The sequence below is a fragment of the Colius striatus genome, chromosome 1, assembly GCF_028858725.1.
Source record: "Colius striatus isolate bColStr4 chromosome 1, bColStr4.1.hap1, whole genome shotgun sequence".
Lineage (NCBI taxonomy): Eukaryota > Metazoa > Chordata > Aves > Coliiformes > Coliidae > Colius > Colius striatus.
In genome coordinates, this window is record NC_084759.1 from 24,179,327 (window position 1) to 24,205,219 (window position 25,893).

General features: G+C 35.6%; 1 protein-coding gene across 15 annotated transcripts in view; it reads left to right on the top strand.

Moving 5' to 3' along the window:
- The window catches only part of NBEA (neurobeachin), a 499,798-nt gene that overhangs the window by 381,706 nt on the left and 92,199 nt on the right, over positions 1–25,893 (top strand). For all 15 annotated transcript variants that reach the window (XR_009818508.1, XM_061993741.1, XM_061993751.1 and 12 more), the window contains 3 exons: positions 13,140–13,257; positions 14,110–14,212; positions 21,000–21,115. Coding sequence is in view for 14 of the 15 variants with exons in the window: in XM_061993741.1 (XP_061849725.1) it covers positions 13,140–13,257; positions 14,110–14,212; positions 21,000–21,115 (337 nt within the window). In the remaining variant the exon portion in view is untranslated. The remainder of the gene's footprint in view (positions 1–13,139; positions 13,258–14,109; positions 14,213–20,999; positions 21,116–25,893) is intronic.

Genomic DNA, 25,893 nt, shown 5'->3' on the forward strand with positions numbered 1-25,893 from the left:
GGTGTTTTCTACAGCTGGGCTAAAAAAAAAAAAAAATAATAATAAAGTGAAAAAAAAAAAAGAGGCCACGCTTTGTCAAGGCTCGGGCTGTAGGGGCCCTTCTTGTTGGTTTAAACCAAGGCCTTGTTTTGACAAATTTTGATCTGTGCGGTTTTTAGATTTTCTGACACATTTTTGTTTTCTTCCCCTTTGGCCTGTGCTCTTTGCACTCTGCCTTGTTGCTGCTTCAATATCCTAACGCTACCTTCCCAGGAGAGCAGGGAGGATGCTTGCAGAGGGCTTGGAAGAAAAATAGAGCACTACAGTGATACAGCAATAAGTGTTCATTTCCATGGTGATCAGCCCAATGGCACAAAAAACAACCTTGGGACTCTCAATAAGCCAATTACAAGAAAGGTTAAGAGTTTTATAGTGCCAGAAACATGCCATCTACATGAGAAAATAGTATCATTACTAACAATCTACACTGTTAAATACACTGTTGTCTGGTGCTGCCAGAAATGTAAGCTTGTTTATGTTATTTTTGTTTTTTGGAAGCTGCCAGAATTTTCCAGTGGCATTGTCAGGCTTTGATGCAGTACATTAAAAATCTACATGGCTATAGATCATAAAACAGTTAAAACCCATAATTAAATTATTTGAAAGCCTGTGGCACATTGAATGTCACAATGTTAATGTATTCAGACTGAGTTTCTTACTGACTTAGATTTGTATCATAAAGACAAAGGATTTTTACATTGTTTATAGTTAAAGAATTGACTTTAAAATATATTTGAAAAGGAAAAAATACCCGACACTTAATATCTTATTTTTTCTATTGCAGTCATAAAGTACCTATTGACTCTTTTAATTTATGGACTGGTGATTTTAGCTTGACTCCTGGGTTACCTGTTGTTTTTCTTAGGGAGTGTTGCTTGATTCCGGACGTTTTAGGTAGCTACAACATGCTAGTGTGTAAAACACTTCTGTAGCTACTGGGAAAAAAAGGGAAATGATTACTATTTCACTTACTTTGCCCTTCTGCTTAAGAGTGCAGAGAGCATTACAGCCTTTTATGTTTTCTGCATTTAGCTGCTTGCAGTGTGAGCACTGCGGCTGGAAACCGAGCCCTTCATTCACAGAAATCCTACCACTTACCTTTCCTTTGTATTGTTAGTTACTGCTGCTTTAGTTCATGGTCTCTATGACAACTGTTTAAATTGGGATGGGCAACTGTCATCTGGAGTATTACTGAAAGAAAAGTGTTAGTGAGCACACAGTTCCATAGATAGAGCATTTCAATATAATCCAATTTTAATTGAGCTCCAGAGACTTTGATGTGCTGCCGAAGGTTGGGAGAGAGCTATTCCAGGGAGAAATTAAAGCAGCCCAGCAAGGCTTCACTACTCCAGACTGTCACCATTTTAAATAAGCATTAGCATCAGACTTAACCTTCCCCTATGAAACATCTCACTTTTTTCCCCCCAGCTTTTTGCTGCTTTTTTTTTTCTCAATACATATAAAGGCAAAGACACTTTCATCTTTTTATATATATTTCTATATTCCCTTGATTAAGTTTGAAAAGCATGTACTGGACCTGAGACACATCTGAGACTGTCTATTGGACCTTGCATTGCAGTTCATAGAAAGAGATAGAAGCAGAGTAAGGATTAGTTTGCAACAGTCAAATGGCATGTGTTGGATTTTCTAATACTGCTCTGAAAGTAAACCCATCCTTGCGCTAAAAAGTTGAGTGGGGACTTCTTTTAGCTTGATTTCATCTTTAAATCTCTTTAATATAAATGAAGATACGCAAATATTTCATTTTAGACTCCCTTACTAACAAAACTAGGTTCTTGCTATAGGTACGTGTCCAATGGCTCTTTCAGTGTTTTGGGTTTTTTTTGTTTCACGCTTAATAGTGAAAAACAGTCATATAGCAATTACAATAACAATTACCCTTGGTTTTGCACAGTGAGTAGACTAGAAGGTGAGAATTGTAAACTTTTGAACTGTTGAGTTAAAATCTCTTGTAATTGCTTCATGTAATTAAACCATATAATCGTTGTGTACCATTTTGGTTTTTTTTCCAAAAATAAGTATATGTACAAAACAGTTAAAAAAGTAAAAGAACTTCATAATAATAAAACAAAACTGAGGATCACCATATATCTTTCAATATTTCAATATACATTAGACAACATTGCATATTAGAGAGCTAAGACATATTTTAACATGATTAATGTTCCTCACTTTTAATTTTCCCATCCTTTCCTTTTTTTTCATTTGTTTTGTCTCTTTGTATCCGACTTTCTTGCCTTTCAATGAAAGAAAAGTAAGATGCTGAGCTGTCTTTCTGGATACTCAGTGCTCTCAGCTTCTACGCCAAACAGCAGAAGTTGGGATAATCAACTGCAAAGAAAAGATGCATCTTGCAAAATTCAGTCTGTAAGAGAGAGACTATTACATAGGATGCTTCTTTTCTTTAGCAGGAATATGATATGCATCAGATCTGGACTTAATGGCAGTAGAAATGGAACCAATTATAGTGCAGGCAGTAATCTGTCTCTGCAAGTTATATAGGATTTGCTTTCTACTAAAGCAATTAGCCTGTTACCCACATAAAAGAAAGGTAAAAGTCTAGATTAACAGGAGAATTTGGATAGTTGTCTTTTTCAAATGTAATAATAGCAAATATAATTGTAAAACTTGAGGCAAATGCCATTTTATTAATAATTTCTAAAAACCAAACAAATGTTAAGAATAAATTAATTGAAGCTTTATGAGGAAACCCTCTTTGACTAGAACTGGCATGCTTTTTCATAGTTGCATAGTACCCAGAAGTCCATAAAATCTAAATACTTTCTGTGGCGGAGCAGCTTGAAAACAGAGGCACATTCACACAAAGTATCTCTATGTGCTGACAGGTGTTGCAGTAATTTCATACTGGGAAGCTAGAGTTCACCACAGGAAAGCTTATGAGTATGCCCAGATTTATGACATACAGGTTTGCCTTCCAGTTGGCTGGAAATCCAAAGAGGAGGGAACTGTATATTAATCCTGCTATAACACTTCTTTTCCTAGCTATTGCAGACATCAGAAGACTATATGCTATAGCTGGGCCCCATAATCCATTTTTTGATAGCTTAGTAGACTGAGTATTCCTCCTAGTTTTTATGAGGATTTTTTGTACAGTAGTAGACCTTCCAAAAGTTTTACTTATCTATCATTTTGACCTTTACAGTGTTCAAATTAAACAAGTTGATACATGACTAAGTGAAAGCATACATAAAATGTTCAGACTGCACACACTAAAAGTATTGTGTAAATGTATCGCCAGTTATTGAAATAAACAGAAAAATTATTTATGGAGTTTCTGTTTGCAGTTTACATTTAATACTTGTTAATTTCAGCAGTTCAGACTTATTTTGCAGTGCTTAATTGCTGCATCTGATTAAAAAAAGTTCTTTAAAGGAAATTTAGAATGCATAAGTACTTCTGTAATATTAATGCAAAATAAATCTAATGAAATGCAAACTAATTAAATGATTTTTTTAGTTACAACAGGCAGTTTGCAAGCACTAGAAGTCAATATTCTCAGAAGAAACATCGCTATTCTTTCCTTGTACAGACTTCGTAATGTGAGATAATGTTCCATTTATAATATTAGAAAGTGGAGTAGAATATTGATTGCTGTTGGAGGTGTAGATTGTTTTTCCTAATTCTTTAATTCCTTGTCTCCTCCAGCAGTGCAGAAGAAACTCATTTTAAGTGGGTTAATACACTGTATTTATTCTTTGGGGACATTAAAAGTTGACATAATGTAGATTAGTCCTGAAGCTGCTCTAAATTCCAACATGAAGCAAACTGACTCACAGGAGTCACTAGTGTTCCAGACCCAACACTTCTAGACACAGCTGAAAATATGGCAGCTGTAGAATTTTTAATTTCTTGAGGATTATGTGTGTCTGTAACAAAAAGTTTAGGGATGTTGGGGATGTTGTGGACATGTGATATGTGTCACTTTATAAATCCATATGTTTATTTTTGCTTAAAAAATTATTTTTAACAGTAAAAATTACTCCAACTATAGTCCCAAATTTCAGGATTAATAAAATAGCTTTTGTATATGAAGTTAACAAAAAAGTATTACTGGTTTGTAGTCTTATACAGGAAGAGATATTAGGAACAGAAACTAACAAAAAGCTCCATAGTAGAAAGATATTTAGTCTTGTAATTGCATTTGTAGATCTTAGATATATGCATTCTGCACTGAATAAATCAAATGCAAAACTGTTAAAATCCTAGACACTCACATATATCTTCTGTATGACATTGAGTTCACATCTATAAAAAGACGAACATAAACCTATCATTCTACCTGTCATTTGGTAGGAAATGGTTAATGTTTAACAAAACTCTTAAGACCAAGTCCAGTTATTGTAATGTTAAGGATTTGAATCATGGTACATTTGAGTCTTTACACATTTTTTATTACATTGTGCTTTTAAATAAATATATCAGTGTGCAAGTTCTTAAAAAACAATAAAAAAAGGGAAAACTCTGAGGATTTTATGATAGCATTCTTCCCGTGAAAGAACATATCACATGCTTGTGGATACCATACATTTGTTATTCTTCAAACTATTCCTACATTTTTTTGCTTTTGGTGAATCCTAAAACTGGATTGAGTCACTTATCAGTAGTGCAAGAAAAAAACTAATACATGCGAGGAAGTGAGCACCTTATGAGAAGTGATATCATAGAATGGTAGGGGTTGGAAGGGACTTTTAGAGATCATCTAGTCTAACCCTCCTGCAGAAGCAGGTTCACCTAGATCATGTTGCATAGGAACATGTCCAGGCAGATCTTGAAGACCTCCAAGGAAGGAGCCTCCACAACTCCTTCAACAGCCTGTTCCACTGCTCCCTCACCCTCACAGTGAAATAGTTTTTTCTTATATTTAAGTGGAACTTTTTGTGTTCCAGCTTCATCCCCTTACCCCTTGTCCTGTTGCTAGCTACTATAGAAAAAAGGGAAGATAAAAATCTGAACATACATGTTTAGAATGTAGAAGAACATGTATTTCTTCTAGTCCTTTCCAATACCTGGATGGTCAGCACACTAACATGAAAACCAAGGAATCTTGTTTCACTTCTTTCCTGTGTTTGAATGGAGCAGATTGCCTTGTACTTTGGCATATTCTGGCCAGGGAGAAATGCTTGCTTTGCAATCCCTGCAGAAACATGAGAGGAGTCAGGGAGTTTCTCTTTCTATTGTTTGGTTGTAGGAGCTTGCCAGGTGCTGCTTGCCACTGGCTTTCCTTGGGACAGCACACAACTGAGACTGCTGATGCAACTCACTCATGCACAGTCCATCCTGAACCAGTGATAAGCAATCATCCAGCTGCTACCTTCTCACTGGGAAAACAGCAGTTAAGTGGAGCAGATAGCACTGTTGAGGAAGAGTGTCATTCGGGTTCACAGACCTTTGAGATAGAAGGGAATCGAATCTGAGTGCCTATCCCAGCCTCTCACTTTATAAAACAGAGAACTTGTTTGTTTTCATACTGGTGTTTGAATCTAGTCCTGCAACTTTTCTCAGCTATTACTCTCACAGACTCTGTCAAATCCACCAAGATTTCAGATTTAATAAAACTGCATTCTTCTGTCAAGTAACTATTTAGTGAATAAATATGCACTTTGGTTTCAAGTTCCAAGAATTTATCAACACTGTCTTGTCCCTGGATTTGTGATTATTACAGGTTCTTTTTTTCTGTTGCTTTACTTTTGCTGAGGAGGTCCAGAATGAACCAGCTCAGAAAAACAAGGTCTCCCATTTTTAATCCTGAAAAAAAAGTCTATGTTTTTGCTGAGATTATATATAAATATTATGGTTTTTTGGGCTTGTCCACTCAACTGTAAATGTGATTAGTACAATTCTAACTGAAAAAAAAAAGATTGCATTTCACTGAGTGTGGTGCTAGGGCAGGAATGCCTCAGAGCAGTTTGAATGCAAGTAGCACTCACCTGTTTGGATTAACCTCTAAACATGAGATGCAGAATAAGAATAGAAACAATAACACTGTTCAGATTTCCCACTAGATTTGAGTCTGACATCTCCTTGTTCCCAAAGTCAACCCAGAGTCATCTTAAACCTTGTGAGACAGCAAGCACAATCTGCTTCAGTCCTGTCGCTTAACTAGAACTAATTGAGCTTCTCTACTTTGGATTTTGCTCCAGTATTTGTTTCTTCATCCTCTGTGTTTTGAACTGGGGTGTGCTCTAACATGGCTTTCTATGGTGCTAGAATATATTTGTCTTCTGCCTCTCCACGTGTGCTGTTGTCCCAGCCAGAACCTTCAGCTTTATTCCTGCTTTTAGAATCCTTAAATCGGTTGAAACCTCTGCTTAAAACAATAATTCTTGGAATTCAGTTTTGAAGTAAAACAAGCACAAATTCCTAACATAAAAAACCATTTTACCAATGGAAAAGAGGAAATGGCCTGAAAATGGGCCAACTTCAAGTAATGTTTCAGATGACTGTAAATAACTGTGGGAATAAGAGCACCAGTTACTTTCAGATGAGTAGGCATTGTTTTAATGGATACTGAAGCTCTATGCTGACCAAAGAGATCAAATTTAGAAAAGATTGAGGTGAACAAAACCTCATATTCTGTTTCAGGAAAAGAGGCCTCTTGAAAACTTAAAAAACCCCATTGGATGTAGATGTATAAGCTGACAAAATTTGGCAAGGAAGTAAACCCCAAAGCCACAAAAAAAAAAATCTGCATTTTTTTAGATCCCTGAAGAGGAGAAGAAAAATGAAGCAAGAGTGCCAATATTTATTAAAAAAAAGTACAAAAAGATTTTAAAAACTGATGTGAATGGAGAAATTATAATAGCACATAATACTCAGCTCATTTTGCAGAGCTTAATATCACAAGAGCTACTTGGAGGAAAGCTTTTAAGACTTGCTAATAAAGATATAGTTTATGCAGAAACATGTTATAAGGAAGGAGTAAGGAGGCTTCAACGTAAAGAGAAATTAAGAGCCTTTTACTACAGCAAAATGTGCAAAAAAAAAAGATAACATGGTACTTTAGAACTGTTTTCTCTTATGGGACTGTGGGAATTGAGGCAGAGAGAATGTTCTTAAATTGGCTTAAATGTATACAAACCTAATAAGTCAATGAAACACTAAAATCTTAAATTATTTTGAAGTGTCCTCTTGACTATTTACATTCTCAGTTTCTCATTTCAGAAAAGCAAAGTACAAGGTGTTTCATTATTTGAAGTTACCTGGTTTTGAGATTTCTTAATAAATACATTCCCTTTACGCGTTTATCTATCTTGAAATTATGTACCCCATGTTACAGTGTATGGATATTTTTCCTGCTAAATCTGAAAATTGATCATCTTCAGTACTTCATCAAACATTTTAAACTTAAATAATGCTTACTCAATATGGTATTTCATGAACTCTTGTCGAGTCTGGTTCCATGCCAATTATGTCTGTCATTTCAATCTGTATTTAGAATATATGAAGCAATCATGCAATCTGCCACATACTTGTACTAAGGTCTATGTTATTAGATGGTTCTGGAGAAGCAAGTATGCTGTATGTGCAGAGGAACCATTTTTCTTTTTTTTTAACCTGTGAAGAGCTGCATTCAGAATTTCACATTTACCTTGACGCAAATGGTGATGCAAGTGAATACTTGAAAAGGCAAATCTGAATCCCTGACTGGAGAGAATGTTTTTCAGTAATCCTTTTCATGTGTTTTATGAACATTTCTAACCTCTAAAAGCATAAAGTGATGCCAAACTATTTTGTGAATACCCATTGTGTACCTGGGTCAGGTGCATAAGCACACTTCTGTAGCTGGCTCTAGACAGCTCACTGATGATATATCTATTAACTGTGATTTGGTTTTGTGAAGTACCTTGTGTTTTATTGACAGATGTCTTAAGTGCTGAGATTGCAACTTTTTAAGCATTCTGTAATACAGTGATATAGGGAATGCACTGGATAAGTTTCACAAATTTTATGTTTACTAGGCTGTTATGAAATGGTTAATATGAAAGCAATTGATACTTTGTGACTGAAGCATACTATTTCTTGCAATTTCAAATACAGCTGTAAAGAGTAGTAGCTTTTCTCACAGTGATAATCTTTTTTCTACCTTTCCTTGGCTTTTCCCTACCCCAATTTCTGCCTGCTTACATTAAAAAAAGAGATGAGGTGACCACAAATTTAGATTTTAGATTTTTCATTGTGGACCACATCTCACTTTATATAGAAAGCAAGAGATACAGTTTCCACCAGACAACAGAGAGGCAAAAGACCGAAGCAGAACCTTTTGGATCGTTCATGCCTATCAGAACTGTGTTTGGTTATTTTTCAGGAGGATAATGTCAGACTAACAAAAATATATATTTTATGTTAAGTTTACAAAAAAAAATTCCTTGTTAAAAATACACTTTCTCGACCTTAGGAAATATTAAATATTCATTTGACAAGGATGGATGAGGCAGCTTCAGAGAGTTTCTGTTCTTGGCAACTGCATTCATAGAAAAGTCTTTAATGAGTAACTATATGCAAGTTCCTGATCTGGAAATGTTGAACGCTAAGGCTATGTTACTTTTGTTCATTTTGATAACATAGGTGTAATGATTGCAACTAAAACAAACCGAGGTTTCTTCTTCGTGTCTTTTGTTCAAGGTTGAGACATACGAGATAGACTCATAGTTGGCTCTCGCAGGTAATTTGTCTTCCAAAAGTTTGGGATGGTGAATAAAGAATGAAACCCAAACCAAAAATCATATTCAAACTAAAGGACCATTGTATATGGTGAAGACAAGGGTTTATTTTGTATTGGAAGAAGCACAACTCTGCAAGCTTAGTTAAAAAATGAAAAAAAAAAAAAAAGAACAAAAAAGGTACAATGCATAGTTAGTGCATCAATAAAATACCTGTAGCTATAATTGCCAGTGTTGAGGAAGGCATGCTGTGTTTGGTGAAAATTGCAGCACTGGACCCATAATTCATAACACTAAAAACACTGGCAAATAGGGAGAACTGGAAAAAATATTGGAGTTATTGAGCTGCTGGAGGGGAAGACAATGAACATACAGTACAATGCTTTTAAGCATATGTCTCCAAACTTTTGAATCAAATAAATGTTGAAGCATTGCTTTGGACTGGGCTACCAGGATGAAAGAGCATTCTTCTGTGGAAATCCATCTATCAAGGATTGAAGCAGAATGGAAAATAGTATTTCTGGTCTTCTTGTTAATGGAGTACTTAAAAAATCCAGCTTTTTATTAACAATATCAATAGTTCAATAATTACTGAAGTAGTTTCTGATTAAAAATGTAGTGACTCTTAATTGAAAATAGGGTAGGTTTTTATTATATGAGAAATTAAAACAATGAAACCTTCATGTTTGAGCCATGTAGGAAAGCACTTCAATAATGGTTCCACTTCTGTAGAACTTTCCATCTAAACATTCCAAGCTGCTTTACTATGCCAGTCTAAGTAAGCATCACCAATACATATTTTTCCATATCACAGAACCTTGAGATTTAGAGACTTCTTATTCCTCTGTTAGAGTGACAGCTTCATCTTACAGCATGCTATTCATGCTGGCAAATTTTATTCTTCTTCTATTGTCTGGCAATGGACTCATTACTGTCTTTAAAACGTACTCATCTTTCTGAATAAGTGGAAGGGTTTTACAAGAAATGAGCTTTAAACCAAACAATTATATTAAAAATGAAAAAAGTGCTGTTCAAATGTAGACATTGTTAGTTGGGTAGCTGTTTTTTGCTTTAATAGAAACAACTTATTTGAGACTTACCTAGAATTCCATTCTTACTCATGGAATCTCAACCATTAAGACATACCTAGAATAAGAAGTCTTCACAACTCTTTCTAGGAAAAAAAATAAAAATCATAAAGCTATCAAGATAATGAGTGAATCATAGAAACATAGAATCATTACAGTTGAAAAAGACCTTTATAATAATCGAGTCCAACCACTAACCTAACAATGCCAAGCACATCACGAAACTAAACCATATCTCTCAGTACTGACTTTAAATAAAAATATGACAACTTTGGCTTCAGAAAACTACATAATATAATTTCAGCATCTTTTGTTGGACAAAGTGATTATTTCTATGTTTCTGTTAATAACTAAATGTACAATACGTGCAGTCTCCAAAAAATGCAAAATAGCCACGCCTTCATTCATGTGATATGAGAAAGTGAAATGCTAAAAATCATCCTGGAAGAAAGAAAACATTTAAAATAGTCAAATTCACAAAAATGAGATTGCTTTGTTTTGGCTCTTGTAACAGCAGCATGAAGGAATCCTGCAGCAATATCTCTAATTTCCGCTGTAAACTGTATGTAATAATGGAAGATTCAGTGCATCGCTTGAAAATGGTATTAGATGAATGCTATGGAGAATGACAAAAATGAGTAGTATGTCTTGAACAGGAAAACAATACAACAGAAATTCTGAAATAATTGGGATGATTTGATATTGACATGATAATCTGATATTTGTCGGACTAATAGACAGTTAAGAAGAGTGTAATTGAAGACAGGAATTGAATTACAGACTCCATCCTTTCCTCTGATTTCCTATCCTTTCCTATCACTCTTCCCCAAGCCCATGCATGGCATTGCCTGGGATTGTTGAGTTTCAAGTGCAGGACCCAGCATTTGGCCTTGTGTGTTGAACCTCATACAGAATCACAAAATCATAGAACGGCAGAATTGTAATACATAGGATGTTGAACATTTTTCTTTAGGAAAAACATAGGACAGCTAGAAACATTTTTGAAACTAAGAGTGAATTCCTGAAGCATGGTGTTTTGTCAAGGAACTTATTCTTTGGCAAATCTGCTGGCTGCCATAATCTGGATACAGCTATATATTTCAATCTCCTCTCTCTGGGAGACTGTTCTCATCTTTTAGCTTTTAAAACTTGAGTGTTTTCCTCTCTATTTCCTCTCTGTATTTTAAGAAACTGCATTTACAAAAATTACAGATTAGATAATGGCAGAGAAGGAGAATACTAAAATCTCCAGTCTGTTCTTAACCATCTGAATTTCATGTACGCCATACCAGCTGCATCCTAGCATCCAGTGTCAATGAAAGACTGAAGGAAAATGTTATTTATTTATTTTATTAAAGAGAAAGCTGAGCAGTAACTGGATCACTGTGTGTAATTACCAACACAAGGAAAGTTATCTGATACTAGATGATTCTGTAACCTCACAGACAAAGGTGTCATAAGATCTTGTAGCTAGAAGGTGAAGTTAAGAGAGTTCAAAGTAAAAATGAGGTGCAGATTTTTAACATTAATTTAGCAAATGAGGTAGTAATTCCACGCTGGCCTGTGACTCAATGGAGAGAGCTTATAGTCTCTTACGTTTGTCTGAGGGACCATGAAAGAAATCAAACCCCTCCCCTTCTTCACATCTGTGTTTGGTTAGCGTGGAGAGCTGAGGTGAATGAAACATTGCCACCAGCCACAGCACTGCTCTAAGTTTGGTCTATAACTTCTCATATAGATAGTACAGGAGGCTCAGTGTGTTCCTCTCTCCAGTTTCCATGAAGGACAGAATTAACATTTGAACATTCTTCAATGTGCTGAGACACATTTGTATTGTTGTTACCATCGTCTCTAAAATAGATTTATCATGGTTATGATAAAATGTTTTGGAGAACAAATTAACAAAAAATCCATGAAGCTCTTGTAATGTCAAGTACAAACTTAAATTAACTTTTTCATTTATGGAGAAACTTGAAGCTACCTCAGTGAAAAAACTGAAGGAATACAATTTACACTACCTCAAGCATGAAAGATCGTTGACAGCAGCACCATATGGTCTCTCTAACATTTACCTATTCAGAAGTTGGGGGAGGTCATGATCACAGAAAGCAAAGACCTCAACTGAGTGAATAAACTACTGCAAGCTGACATACCTAGAGTTTCTGTGGATCTAATGGAGAACAGAGAAATTCAGTTTCTCCTGTCGAAACTTTCTTTTTTGTATTTCCCTTCAGCGAAGATGTTCACTGTGTTTTTTTCACCAAGGCTGTAGCACCTTTAGTATCTGCATCCTAGGGAAAGGCACAGCCTACAGAGCCTGAGAAATGCAATTGGATGTAGTGAGGGCGTGGTCCTCATCCCAGATGACTGACTTCTCATAGGATGAAGTGTCAGAGTCTCAGATATAGGAAGAGCCCACCTGGGCAGAGGTAGAAAAATGAAGGCAGCTTGTCAGCTGATGAAAAGGATTGGAAAAGGATTGTTCTACAGTGCATGATACTGCTGGAATGATAATTCACAGATGAGATAGGTTAATAAAGCTAAAACCTAATTTGTCTTTTTTTGTCTGTTTTCCTGAACATCCAAATCAGTGAAATAGGAATGAAAAAGATTATTTACAAATTAATAGCTAGTCTCAGATTAATATCTTCAATTGAAAAACTGACAAATTGGAAAAGCGATGCTAATTTTAAACTATTTTGTTTTAAAAAATGTTCACATTAATTTTAAAATACAAAAATGCAGATTGTTAAATTTTGTTCATGGTGTGTGATATTAGGTACATGTAACTTTAGAAAAAGTATTGTCTCAACATACTGATTGATTTCTGTGTTTATTAATGGAATTAAGAAGATTTCAATTTATGACACTGAAGTGAACGTGAGTAGCAAGTTATAGTATTTTGCACAGTATAGCCTCAGAAGTAAAGCTGTTATGTGATACATAACTGATAACTGTGTCATGCCCACTGCTGGAAGACAATGCAGCTAAGCATAATTACAACTGCATCCATTACCCTGTGCTTGTTTGTAGAGTCTGGTTTGGTTTTTTTTAGGAAAATAAGTTGACATGACTCATGAGAAACAGATCTTAGGAGTATCAGGTTACGGTGCTTACTGATATTCTTCCAACAGCTATACTTCATTGCATTAAAAAAACCTCATTTAAGTTCATGTTTTAACTCACATTTTTCATGTGTTAAAGAGATACTCTTAACCTACTTTATTGATGGGTAAAATTTACTATGTTCTTATGCTATATTTTAATCAAAAACTCCTGGTAATAACTGTCACTCTGATTTTCTTCAAAGGTGCTTGCCTATACAGAAGGCCTTCATGGAAAATGGATGTTCAGTGAGATTCGGGCTGTTTTTTCAAGACGCTATCTTCTGCAGAACACAGCATTGGAAGTGTTTATGGCAAACAGAAGTATGTATTTTTTATCTCTTTTGTTTCATAAAAACATACTAGTAGTTATTTGGTGTGTTATTTATTAAGTCCGTGCTTCCTTTGATAAAGTGCTTATGTCTGTGTTCAATAATGCTTACTCTTGCATGTATTCATTACATTTCATATTAAGATCAATCACATAAATTAATCTCACTGCTTTCTGTGCAGCACTGAGATTTATTTATAGAAACAGATCATTGCAATTGGTTAATTCTTCAAATGTTTGATAGGAAACATACATTTTCTATGGTCTTGCCCCTCTCCTCCCTGTTCTGTGTATATTTTAGTAAAATATCTAAAAGGATATTTCCTTTTCTAATTGCAAACTGACCTAAAGTAAAAAGAACTAAATTGATAAATAGATCCACTCAGTTTTCTGCATCAAAGCTGAATGGTTGGTGAGGTGTGTCAGTTGTTTTGCAGACTGAGGAGCTCTCGTGTAAGATTTTATTTCAATTTGGAGAGGAAATTAATTTATGGTCCTGTGTTTTTTAATGCACCAATTAGAAGACCAAATGCCATGCCAACTACTGAACAGATTCCCAGCCTGGTAAGAGGTTATATGGGTTACTGGCAAGCTGTGGTTCCTTTGAGGTACAACTCACTCAGGTCTTATGCAGAATGGGGCAGTTAGTGTCAAAATGTTAACCAGCTAGTGATACACAAGTATAAAATATGCCAAGAGTATTTTTTATAAGTTGCACCCCCAGGAAAAGTGGAAATTACTCTCTTCCCAAATATAAAACAAAGAACATTTAAAAAATATATGCAGGTGGAAAAACAGATATCTGCAGATGGTTTACTACTTTATATTTTCTCTTCTTCATTTAGCTTCTGTTATGTTTAATTTTCCTGACCAAGCAACGGTGAAAAAAGTTGTGTACAGCTTGCCACGTGTTGGGGTAGGAACCAGCTATGGTTTACCGCAAGCCAGGTAATTTAATCAAAATAGTTTGTATGTTTTGTTTTTAATATATTATAGGAATGATATTTTTAAACATATCAATATGAAGTCATTACTCCTGTTATGAAACTACATTTTCTCTTTCTTAAGGTTAGTTTGAGAAATAATAGTTTTTACTTACTATATGCCCTGTTATTACGGAGTAGAAGTAAGAACATTCTAAGTTAGATTTTCCTTTTAATTGCAGGAAATAAGTACTTTCCAGTGAAGGACCAGAAAAAACTTATACTTTATTTCTTCAGTGTCAGGTTCTATACATATCTAGACAAATGTTCATCTTTACTGTGATTGTTATTCAGAACATGGACAGGATTTTGCGTTTGATAAATGACAATTATTTTTATAGGTAGATGTTTTCACTTGACTTTTATATGAATGTGGGAGGGATTTGCTCCATTATTCATCAGTGTAGTGGCTATTTTACCATTTCCAAATTTCTTCTATTCCTTAGTATAATGCATTATTCTTCTGTTTCCAAGGTTAAGGAGGATACATTTTTTGGAAAAGATCAACTAAGGTTCAGTTTTAGAGATTTTTCACATACTGTGGATAAGTACAGTTTTTATTATCTTATGAACACCAATATAAAATCAGCCTGTGGTCGTAAATAAGGGTGGCATTGTCAGATCCTATACTACAGAAGTATTCATATTTCAGTGATGGGTAAGATGATGGTCCTGTGTGCTTCACTGAGATGTGGGGGGAAAAATTACTGTTTCCAATTTTTGGCGTTATTTAGACATTTGTCTATTCAAACCTAAACTTGGTTTTGAGGGTGTTTGATGAAAAATGTTTATGTTCAGGGTTGATTTTTGGTAAAAATGAAAGAAGAATAAACAAATAAAAGAGAATGAGGAAACAGCACAAAATTCACAAAATATTGTATTTTGGTTTCAGATCTCCATTTAAATTTACTTGACTTAAAGCAAATGACTTAATCATCAGTGTAATGTCTGGGATGTGTCTTTCTTTAAGTCAGTTGCTTCAAACTAAAGCTTCATATTGTCCTTGTTTTATCCCAGTGCAGAATGTGGAAATACTCTGAAGTGTCAAAGCATATGTAGGACTGGAGAACTATTTCATTCCCAGCTGAACATCATTCCCTGTCATAAGCTCAAGACTCAAGCCTAAGGCTTGATCTCTTGAATGTGTTGAAGTTCTTAGGCAAACTGCCAAATTTCTCAAGTTTTCACTGAGATCAAGGGAAAGTTGGGGCACTTCTTTGGAAGATGTGTCATTAATATTTGCATTGCTCTTCCAAATACTGAAATTAAACCAAGTGCTGTCTCTAAATGGAAAGTAATAGTATTCTTTTCTGAAGTAAAAATGGCCACATGTTCTAGAACAAACAAAATGTAAATTTCTCAATCGGAATTTCATATTTACAGTGACATTTTTTACTTTTGAAATTCATATCCTTTTTGCATTATTCAGTGCATAATTGTCTGAAAAAGTTGGTTGGTATATAATTATTTAGAAAAGTTTCAGCTTCAAAATTATATGCAGTTATTTCCATACCTTTTTGATTAAAGTTCAAATTGAATCAAAATGGGCTTGCTAGCCTTCAGAATAAATGAGGCATATGGTAGTGAAGTTGTTTTTCTTTCTTGTTTTTTGTAATCATGGTATGATTTATGCACAATAAAGACCTTGTAATTACGGTTTTTCCTTTTTTTTCTATCTTCAGTAGGATTGCAGTGGAGTAACTGGTTCTATATCTGCTCTGTAACCAATATTTTGTTCATATTTGTTAGAATCTGATTTCCCTTCCTATGCATATGTTAGCTCTAGAATGTTATTTTTTTAAATTATGCTTAACTGTATAACTAGCATAGGGACAAATTATACTGAGTAACCAAAAGAAGTAAAATATTTCCCTTTTATATGACCAATTTTCCAGATTAAGCTGTAATTTAAAAGCAGACATTTCTGATTGTAGTGCATTCATTTTCTTCTTATAATATTTCCTTTCTGATAATACTCTGATAAACATTTCATCTAAAGTTAATTACATTATCATAAAGAATTACAATCATTACATTATCATAAATAATTGTGTTGATGATAGCAGAATTCTGAAGGAGTAAATTACTTTTAATGTGGTACGTGGACTTTAAGTGTGTTATTGTTTTCATGGAGAAATCCTGTGATAAACAAAGTTGGAAGGAAAGAGAATGAAAAAGCAATGTCTGTGACTTTCTAATGGCAAAAAGGATTAGAAGCAGGTGAACTGATATCTCGTCTCAAGACTGTTACAGACCTGCTGTCCTGAGCATGGCTCCAGTTTGCTTCTTTGCTACCCTTCCCAACAGCCTGTCTTTGATTCAACAAAGCATTCAAGCCTGTGCTTAATGTTACAAAGAAGTAATTATGTCCTTAAAATTAGTTCCACATTGAAGAGTTCAGTCTGATTGAATAATCAAATTCATCTGCCTTTGATTAATGCATTTCCACTGTTCCTGAAACATGTCACATTGATTGTAGTTTCCTTATGACCTTGCCATACGATACAACTGGACAGACAGTAGTGTGCCCTTTATTTAACTTATTTCTGCAGTTCCATATGATTCTACATAGGTAGAGTAAACCCTCAGGTTAGAGGGTTCTAACTGCTCAGGTGTAATTTACTGATCGATTTTTAACAGGAGTAGCATCACAGTTTAGAAAGCAACTGTGAGCTGCCTGATGATTTTGTAAGCAGAGACCAAAGAACTGGTAAAAGATCATCAACTGATACAGGTGTTTGGTTGGAAAAATATAATACTTGTTTCATTAAAAGGAGACAGAGTGATTTGGCAGAAAATAAACCCCTTTGCGTTCTAACTCTCCTCACTGAGGTGGGAGGTTAGGTGCGGCTAGGTTTAAATTCTGAGTGATGCCCAATTTGCCATGACCAGTCCAGGCGCGTTCACCTCCTGTGAATTATCACGACTCTGGATTCACTGACAGTGGACTGCACCTTCAGTCCAGATATGCTCATGAACTAGCACAGCCACACTCCAGGGTCTGGTCGCATTCATTGAGAAACTGTGATGACTGGCTACTTAAACAGTGCCGTTTTATTCATGCAACAGATATACAGGTTCTTATGGATTGCCGGTGATAGCGACTGTCTGCAAAAGAAAGCGTGTATAAAAAATAGATATATAAACAATACAGAGCATGAAGTTACAAAGTACAGCCCGGCTATAGATAGTTAAAGAGTCGTTCTCTATAGAGATTTCTAAGTTTCCCGCAGAAGTACTTAGTTTAAGTCTCACATAAGGCGTCCCAAGTGGGGGGAGGAAGAGAGGCTCAGTCCGTCGGCTGATTCCAGGAGTCAGAGACAGTTTGCAAGGGAGCTTCTCTGACTTGTTTGTGATGGTATCGTCTCCCCAGTACCCCACTTTTCTTTAACCCTTTTATACCTTTTTTTACCTTCAAGGTGGAGTTTGAGTGACTTTAGTCATAAATACCTTCGTTACAATTGGTGTAAAATTCTCTTGCCTTCGTTTAAAGGTATAGCTTACAAACAATTCAGGGCACAGACTCCTTCTTGAGAAGGAGTGATTGCACCTTGGAGGCAGGTAGCCTTTGGGATGGAGGTGTCTTTTAGTATTAAAATGATATTAAAATGAACCAAGTTCTCACTAGGAAAACATTTTGTCAAGATTCGACAGACCATTGGCTCAGGCTACCAAAAGTGCTGCTTATCAACTCTAGAGGACCATCTCATTCCCGTGTATCATCACAGAGTCTGACCACAGAGCCTCCACTCTACTCCACACTCCATGGTATTTGCAGGGAATTGCTGTTTTGTGAATTCCTCACATAGCAGCAGCAGCTGTATCCACCCTGTGAGCCTTCTTGATTTTATACCTTTCCTTAATTGGTGAACAACGCTGTTTTTTAATATAAGTTTTAATATAAGTTTTAATTTCTAGGCCACTTAAGTAATAATGCCACAATACTTCATCACTCCTTCTACTGAAATTCTGTGGGATATTAATATATTAGGTAAAACAATGGCTCCATTTGTTAAAGCTAAGAAATACAAATGCTGCCGGTTTTGCTGAAAGAAAACATATTTTGGCTGGTATGGTAACTATATTCAACATCAACTCACTGTTCCACATCACTACCTTGTTGGTGGATTTCTAGATCTCAGTATAGCTGGTTGCAGAGGTTGGATTTTGGGAACAGAAAGGGGTAGAAAAATTAAGATTTGATGTCATCAAAGCATAAAACCCTTTTTAGAGCTTTGATTAAAAGTAAATATTGATAAGTGTCTTGTCAGAAGCCAGTGATTTTTTTTATTAACAGAAGCCACACAACATGAAACTACATAGGTGCTACAGGGTTTATTGACAAGATAAAGATTCTTTGTACGAGATTGGATTGTATCTAAGTAAACTAAAAGTGATTGTGAAGTAGGGTTGATCGTGCCCCACATACAGAATAGATAACATCCCTTCCATCCACAAAATGCCAATGAAGTGTTTTCTAAACATATTTAAAAGATATAAAACTTCAAAAGTGGGATCATCCCATTGTACATCAGAGGGTCTTCTGCAGTTTACAGTTTGAGTAGGTGTTTCACAGGTCTCTAGAAGCAAAGGAAGCACATTCATTTGTGCGTCTTCATATTGATGATGGCATATTGAAGGAGAGAAATGTTTTGATCAAAGTTGGATGGATTTAGCAAAACACAACACAGTGGGTCTTCCTGTGTTAACTGAAACAAGCAGGTGTGGAACCAATTTATTGTGCATAATGTTTTCAAGTCTCTGCTGAAATAACTGTGAATCTTTCAGACACTTTAAATACAGAGGAAATAAGGAGCTGCTGTAGTATATTTTGATTTTGTGTGGAGTTCGCCTAAGTCAGGCATTCAAATGCAAAGTCCAACAATTGACAGTTTATAGATTTTCAAGCCTCACTGGGAGATTGTAGGTAAAGTCTAAAAGCAACTACTAAGCTGTAGTGATGCCTAAATGTTATTTTGTCATGGGAGAAACAGAAAATCTGTGACAGAGTGCTGTGTAAATTTTATGATCTCTTAGGGGTTTTTTTTTTCTGTTATTTAATTTCTGTGTAGTATTAGTCATAGTTTACTGGGAACAATAAATCTTTGAGAGTTCCACTGTAAAGGTAATTGTTATAAGATGCAATATAAAGTATGATTACATTCAGATAATTCTTTAGATAAATTGTTTTGAAGAAGCATAATAGGAAGAACTTAAAAAAAAAAATTACTATCTCCTGTTTACTTGTATACCATGGACATCCTAGAGTCTACCATGAAATAAGGTTAGCCAAGCTGGCAAGACTGGTAAAAACAGATATTAAAAAAAAAAAAAAAAACAAAAGAAGAATGTGCTTGCACTTGCATGGTCATTTTTGTATGCCCAATTTGTAAACCTAAGTATGGCAGACATTGGCAACCTACACGTTGACAATTTAGACATATAATTGTGATAACTGTAAGCTCCAGTTACATACTAATACTCATCCTTTCTCCAGAAATAGGTTTTAGTGTACGTGTAGGAGTATGTACAGGAGTATGTACATATGTCTTTAGAAGTAGATGGCCCACATTCTTGTAATCACTGTCCAATTTGACATTTTATATATTACTTTATGAAAATACTGTTAAGAGTCTAGAAATAATACACTTAGTGTGTTTAGTTTGCAGTTGAAAGCTGAAGCATTGAGTGTCCCTATTTACTCTTAGCAAGCTATATAAATACTAGATACATTCTTTAAATTAATGAACAAGCTACAGATTAGGGAGTCTTTTTGTTTTAACTTTCTCTATTTTGAGCTATTGATAAGATTTAAGTTTCTGTATTGAAAAAGTATGTGAGGAGATGAATCTTTTCTCCTTCTCAAGATTTTCCTTGTCTTTTTTCAGCAAGGATTATTTTCTCTAAAAATGAGTAGTGACCAGTGAGGCTACTTCTACTTGTTGCAGATTTTTTCCTTAATTCATTAGTCTAGATTGAATCAAGCCTCCTAAATTTTACTAGCCAGGGACAGCATATACTATGGGTAATTTAGAACTTGGTGTACAGTATTTGATTATTGTGATGTTGGCAAATTGAATACAGAAGAACTGAAATTTTCTGCTTTTCTCTTACTTGGTATGTTGGTTTGTTTTTTTCTAAGTTTTAGAAAATGTATGGAAACTAAGTATTATGGAGAGATGGGCAAATGCTCACAATATGTGGACAGATGACTGAATAAACCTTATTTCTTCTAGAAACAAGGCTAGAAGTAGAAAACTTGAATCTTACTGGGTTATAGGAAGGAGTCATGGGTAGCTGACCATGGAGGAGGTGCATGAATTGTGGAATGAATATCTTTAACCCAAGCACTGGAAATATATGGCACTTTGTCACTCACTCACCTTCATGAACTTATCTCAATGCATCCTTTTGAAATGGGGAAATTATATTCTTTTCTTCCTGCTGGGCAAGCCAGGCACCAGGAGGTCTGCATTTTCTTTTACTTCCAGTCTTTTAACCAGACTCAGAATAAAATAAAACCCAAAATATATTATTCTAAATTATTACAGTGCTCTAGTACTGATAAAATAAAATACAGATCTTAATTTTAGTAATTTTTCAAATAAGGGTAATACTGCCTTCTTGACTTCATTAAATGAAATAAAAAAGCATCTGAGAGAATATGAAATTAATCACACTAATAACATTGCCCTACATCTTAACATTTAATGAGATTCTTAAAAACATAATTCTTTAAATGTATTTCCTAGGAGAATCTCTCTGGCCACTCCTCGACAGCTTTATAAATCCTCTAACATGACTCAGCGCTGGCAGAGACGGGAGATATCTAACTTTGAATACTTGATGTTCCTCAACACTATAGCAGGTAAGGCTTCTGACTCTTTAATCCTTCATAATATGTTTATGTTTGTCAAAGTCTTAAGCACCGTGACTTGATAGAATACATTTATCCTCTCTAGCATTCAGCTGCAGTTTTATGATAGATTCTGAAACACACACATTAAATTTTATCATAAAATGCACAACCTATCACTGAGACTTGAGATTCATGTATTTTTTGTGGAGGCTGTTCCTTGCTCCCCTTCTGCCATTTCCTCTGCTGACAGCTTTGTCTGAAGCTTTATTAGAGTCAACAAACCATTGCCAGAGAGTGTCTGGAAATAATAATGGGAAAATGTAATTTTGCTGCTTCATCATTTTGAGCAACAGCAGCTAGACAGCAGAATAACAACAGTATTCTGCCTAGTACAGATGTCACCTGGATTGTGGTATTATTAGATTACAGCATCTTTTCTCATTTAGTCCTTTGAGCTGAAATGTAATATCAGATTAGGTATTTAAAATGAGAAATAACTGCCATAGACATCCATTTGTTATTGGTGAAAGAAGAGCTTTTCTGGCAATTGTCATTAATTAAACATTCACAATGTCACAGTTCCTTCCACCTTTCCTTTTTCTATGTGTTAACTCCTGTGGTAATTTTAAATGTAAAAAGCAGCGGTTTCTACACCATATACAAAGATTTTCAGGAGGTTGTCTACTGTTATGATTCCTGCCTGTAGCACACATGCTGCTTATGAATTTGCCTGCAGAGAGCCTTCCTCAGATATTTCACTCCAGTGAGCTTTAATTTGAAACCCAGATTAAATTCCACCAGGCATCGCTTTGTACTCTGGTGTTACAACTCTCATCTTTACTTGGTCTTGATTTTTATGCTTGATGTTATCCTCAGGCCAGACATAAGACAAATGTGTGAAACCCAAAGGTAGCACTCATTACACTGACCAGTCTGAGGACAGTCACTGTGTTCTTCCCAGTAGGGCAGTGGCAGAATTCAGGAACTGTCAAACTCATTTGCTTTGAACCTTCAAGCTTTTGCCTCTGTGCTTATGTGGTAGTCATCTTCCGTGCATCCAGTCTTATGAACATTAATAAATGTGTCATCAAATTATCTCAAGTGTGATACAGAAGTGCTACCACTGAACAGTTGGAAATCTGAGAGCGTTTACCTTGTGCAGCAAAGCAAAAGGCAGAGTCCCTGAAGCTACTGGAGACCTGGGCTGGAAAGTCCATACAGTTCAGTCCAATGCAAGCTCAATAGCTTGGTTCCCAAGCATTCTAGCACAGTCCATAGATCTCAGGGAAGGAAGGAGCCCTGCTGAGAGTTTATTACCTCTGGCACAGGGCCACAAGAATGCCACTATCCTGCTTCTGGACACTGGCCGGCCTCCAGCTGCTCCAAATCTCTCACATCCGCTCCCTTTCTGGTGAGGAGGAAATGCAGACAGAGCCTCCAGGCTCCCTCACTGCCTCACTTGAACTCAGAGGGCAAGCTGGAGGAGAGCTAGATCCCCCCAGTCCTTGTCCAATACATTATTGACACAACTGCCCTTCACTTGTAATTTCCTTTATATGTATTAATTTTTTCTGTAAGCAGTATGTCTAAACACTTAAATTAAAGTAGACAAGAGCTGAGCCAATTTTTGATAAATTACTTTTCATTTTTAATCAGTTTAAAACTCCAAGGTCGTTTATTTTTAGGTACATCACCAAAGCATCCAAACCTGGAAGACATCATTGTGTCTGAAGTCAATTACGTATTGCAGTGACACTTACATACTAAAATATCCATTAGTAAACAAGCTTCAGCCTGAAGAGATTTCTTCAGAGTATCTCAGAGGTCTCAAGAAAAGTGGGTTTTGACTTGTCATTTGATGCTAGTACTGCTAGGCAGGCTTTATAGCCAAATACCTGGGTGGTTGTATGCATCAAGTTTCTCTTAATGTCGTATAGTGTCATTCACCTGCCTTACAATAGGATGGCCTGACATTTGCATTCCAAGTATCATCTACTATGCCCAAGGTTTGGAGGATTGCCAACTATCAGATTGAATTTTATTTGAAAAAGCTTACAGTAGCTTGGTCAGTAGCTTAGTTGTGTCTCTTTCTCTCTCAAAGCACTTAATTTCTGGCACATTTTTTGTATCAGTCTCTTACTGGCAAATCTCATTTGTTCATGTAATCTAATTGTTGTTAATTACATAAGCTCACTTACTCATTTTCACAGCATTACCAACCATCTTATGAAGTCTTTCAGCAGTATATGATCAAATTCAAATTCAAATTTATGTAAAGATCATATTTTCCAAAAGAGAGGAAGTTAAATATGAGAATCCAGAAGAAATTCAGCCCAACTCTTTGTCTTCATCTTGTGTTGACTGACTTTTCTTGTAAAGTCATTCTTTTTAATGATACTTTGAGGTCACATGGATTAACAAATATATGTTTTCTGAAGGAGAGCCAATATAATGATTTTTTTAAAGTATTGGAAGTGACCAGTATTGGTGAAATAAAAATTAATATCCAGGCAAACTTTTCTGCTAAGATGTGACCAAAGTGTTGACTAACATCTGAAGACCTTTTTCCTTGCCATAAAGAAAACCCCTTACACTGATTTTTGTTTCAAACCCATCTGCACTGCTTAGCTTCTGCTAATGAATCCTTATTAATCTATAAGTTTTCTGTTATGTTTTCATTTTCCAAGAAAGATAACAGTCATCATGTTAGATTGGGAAGAAAGTATCACTGTATGATCTCATAAAAGGTTTTGGAGGGATGTCTGAGAGCAGCTGAGCTGATTGGGTGCTTTCCCAATCAGTAAGAATGCTGTCACATCTGCTAGTGTTCTAGCACCATTAGTGAAATAAAGGGTTCTGCTGACATCAGCTATGACTATTGCATGTTAGAATGGTCTTCAGTGCAAAGAGCTTGAAAGAAAGCATGATCGCATTGCTGTTCTATGTACTTTCTAGTTCTATTTCTTCGTTTTAAAGAGATTTTAAAGATCCATAATCTCTATGACTATAAATAGGTTTCAGTTGCTAGTGTCATTATAACATCAACACTCCTAGAAGCTTGTGTTGGTTTTTTTTGAAAACTGAACTCCCTGCCAAAACAAACACATAAAATCTTCTCTGAAAATAAGGTAAGAGAATTGAAACTGACTGAAACTCAAAGGCCAATTCTACAGGTGACAACTTTAACCCAAACATTTTTCAAATTCTGATGGAAACAAAACTTCCTCCAAGTTATTTTTTGGAAGGTCAACTGGGTTTTGTAGTTCTAACGAAGTCTACATTTCAGCAAGAAAGATGATTTCCAAAAACTCATGAAGAACATGTGAGTATTACAAAGAATCTCATCATAAAGTTCCTGGCAAGCCAGAAACCCACCCACAATGGTGTGCACATGAGCTCCAAGTCCAGTGGCACTGGAGAAAGTTTCTAACATATATGTTAGAAAGCATAGAAATTCTCACAACTCCAAGCTGTTTCCTGGCTCCATCATTGCATGGTACAGTACTGCCAGGGCCTGAGATCTGGGAAACTGCAGGGCTGAGAGCTATGAGACAGCCTGAGCAGCACCACTGCTTTTATAGCTGTGCCTATGCTTCTGTAAATCTTCTCTTGAAAGATATTCTTCCAAAATATTTCCTTTACAACAAATAGGTGTTTGATGAATCAGTAGAAGAATCAATATCTCTACCAGAAATGCAGTATCGTAAGCAAAGTACCCCTACTACATGTTGCCCTTGGTTTGATAACACTGAACTAATAACTGTCTGGATACATCTGTTTTAAACAGAAGGAAATTCTTCTAGGCACTGTAGACAGGAACTTTGGCACTCAGAAGAAAATACAAGACTTTCTATTACATAGATTACTGAATATATTAATGGCCATCTTTGCCAAGTTAAGACATGTATTTCTTTTCTTTCTTCTTGGGAAATCCACTTTCTAAACACAGTTTTAATTATACTCTGTTTTTGTAATGAGATCTTGTAAGAAATATTCCCTTAGAAGATACAACTTCTTTGCCAGCAGTTGTTCATGTAGGTAGCTGTAGCCTAGTTTTAGACTATAACTGTTTGCTTAAGCAGCATCATCTTTTTCTAACAATATTGTTTTCAGCCATTGCAAAATATATGTGTCAACATTTTTTTATTCACGTTGCCGTTTATCTCCTACTGGCTGTTTCAGCATATCTGAGCTGTAGTTTAGTTACTTAAGAAGTAGAGGTTTGGCACTTGAGGAATATGGATTATCTGCTGGCAAGTGATACATATGTCCTTTTGTTGTTTTTTTCTTCTCTTCCCAATAGAAGCCTATTAAGGAAGTGTTTTAGTACACTTTTTCCAATTCTTTGTAGCTTCCTTTCTTCTTACAGTGGTGCTTAATTAGCAGCTAACCCTTTACAAAAGAGTAAGAAATCACTTATGTTTTCTTGTGGTCTTTTTCTGAAATTAATTAAGAAACAGCAGACTTGGAAGAGAGACATTCAAAGTGAGGCTTCTGATACCAACTCATTTCTTTAATTTGTGACATACAACTGCGTCCTTTCCCACAAGAAGTCCTTTGCCTGCCTGCTCATACTGTTAACGAGACAGACTGTTGGTCTCTGTAGAACAGAGCCATTGAAATAAATCTACGGATCTCTCCTTAAATCTTTCCCTGGTTTGCCAATATGTCTGTCCTGACAAGTATGGCCCCTGGCTGTTCTGTAAGTTCTTAATCAATGTTTGAAATGCTGAAGTGTCCCTTTGGAAAAATTCCATCTTTCTATTACTTTTTTTTTTTCTTTTTTT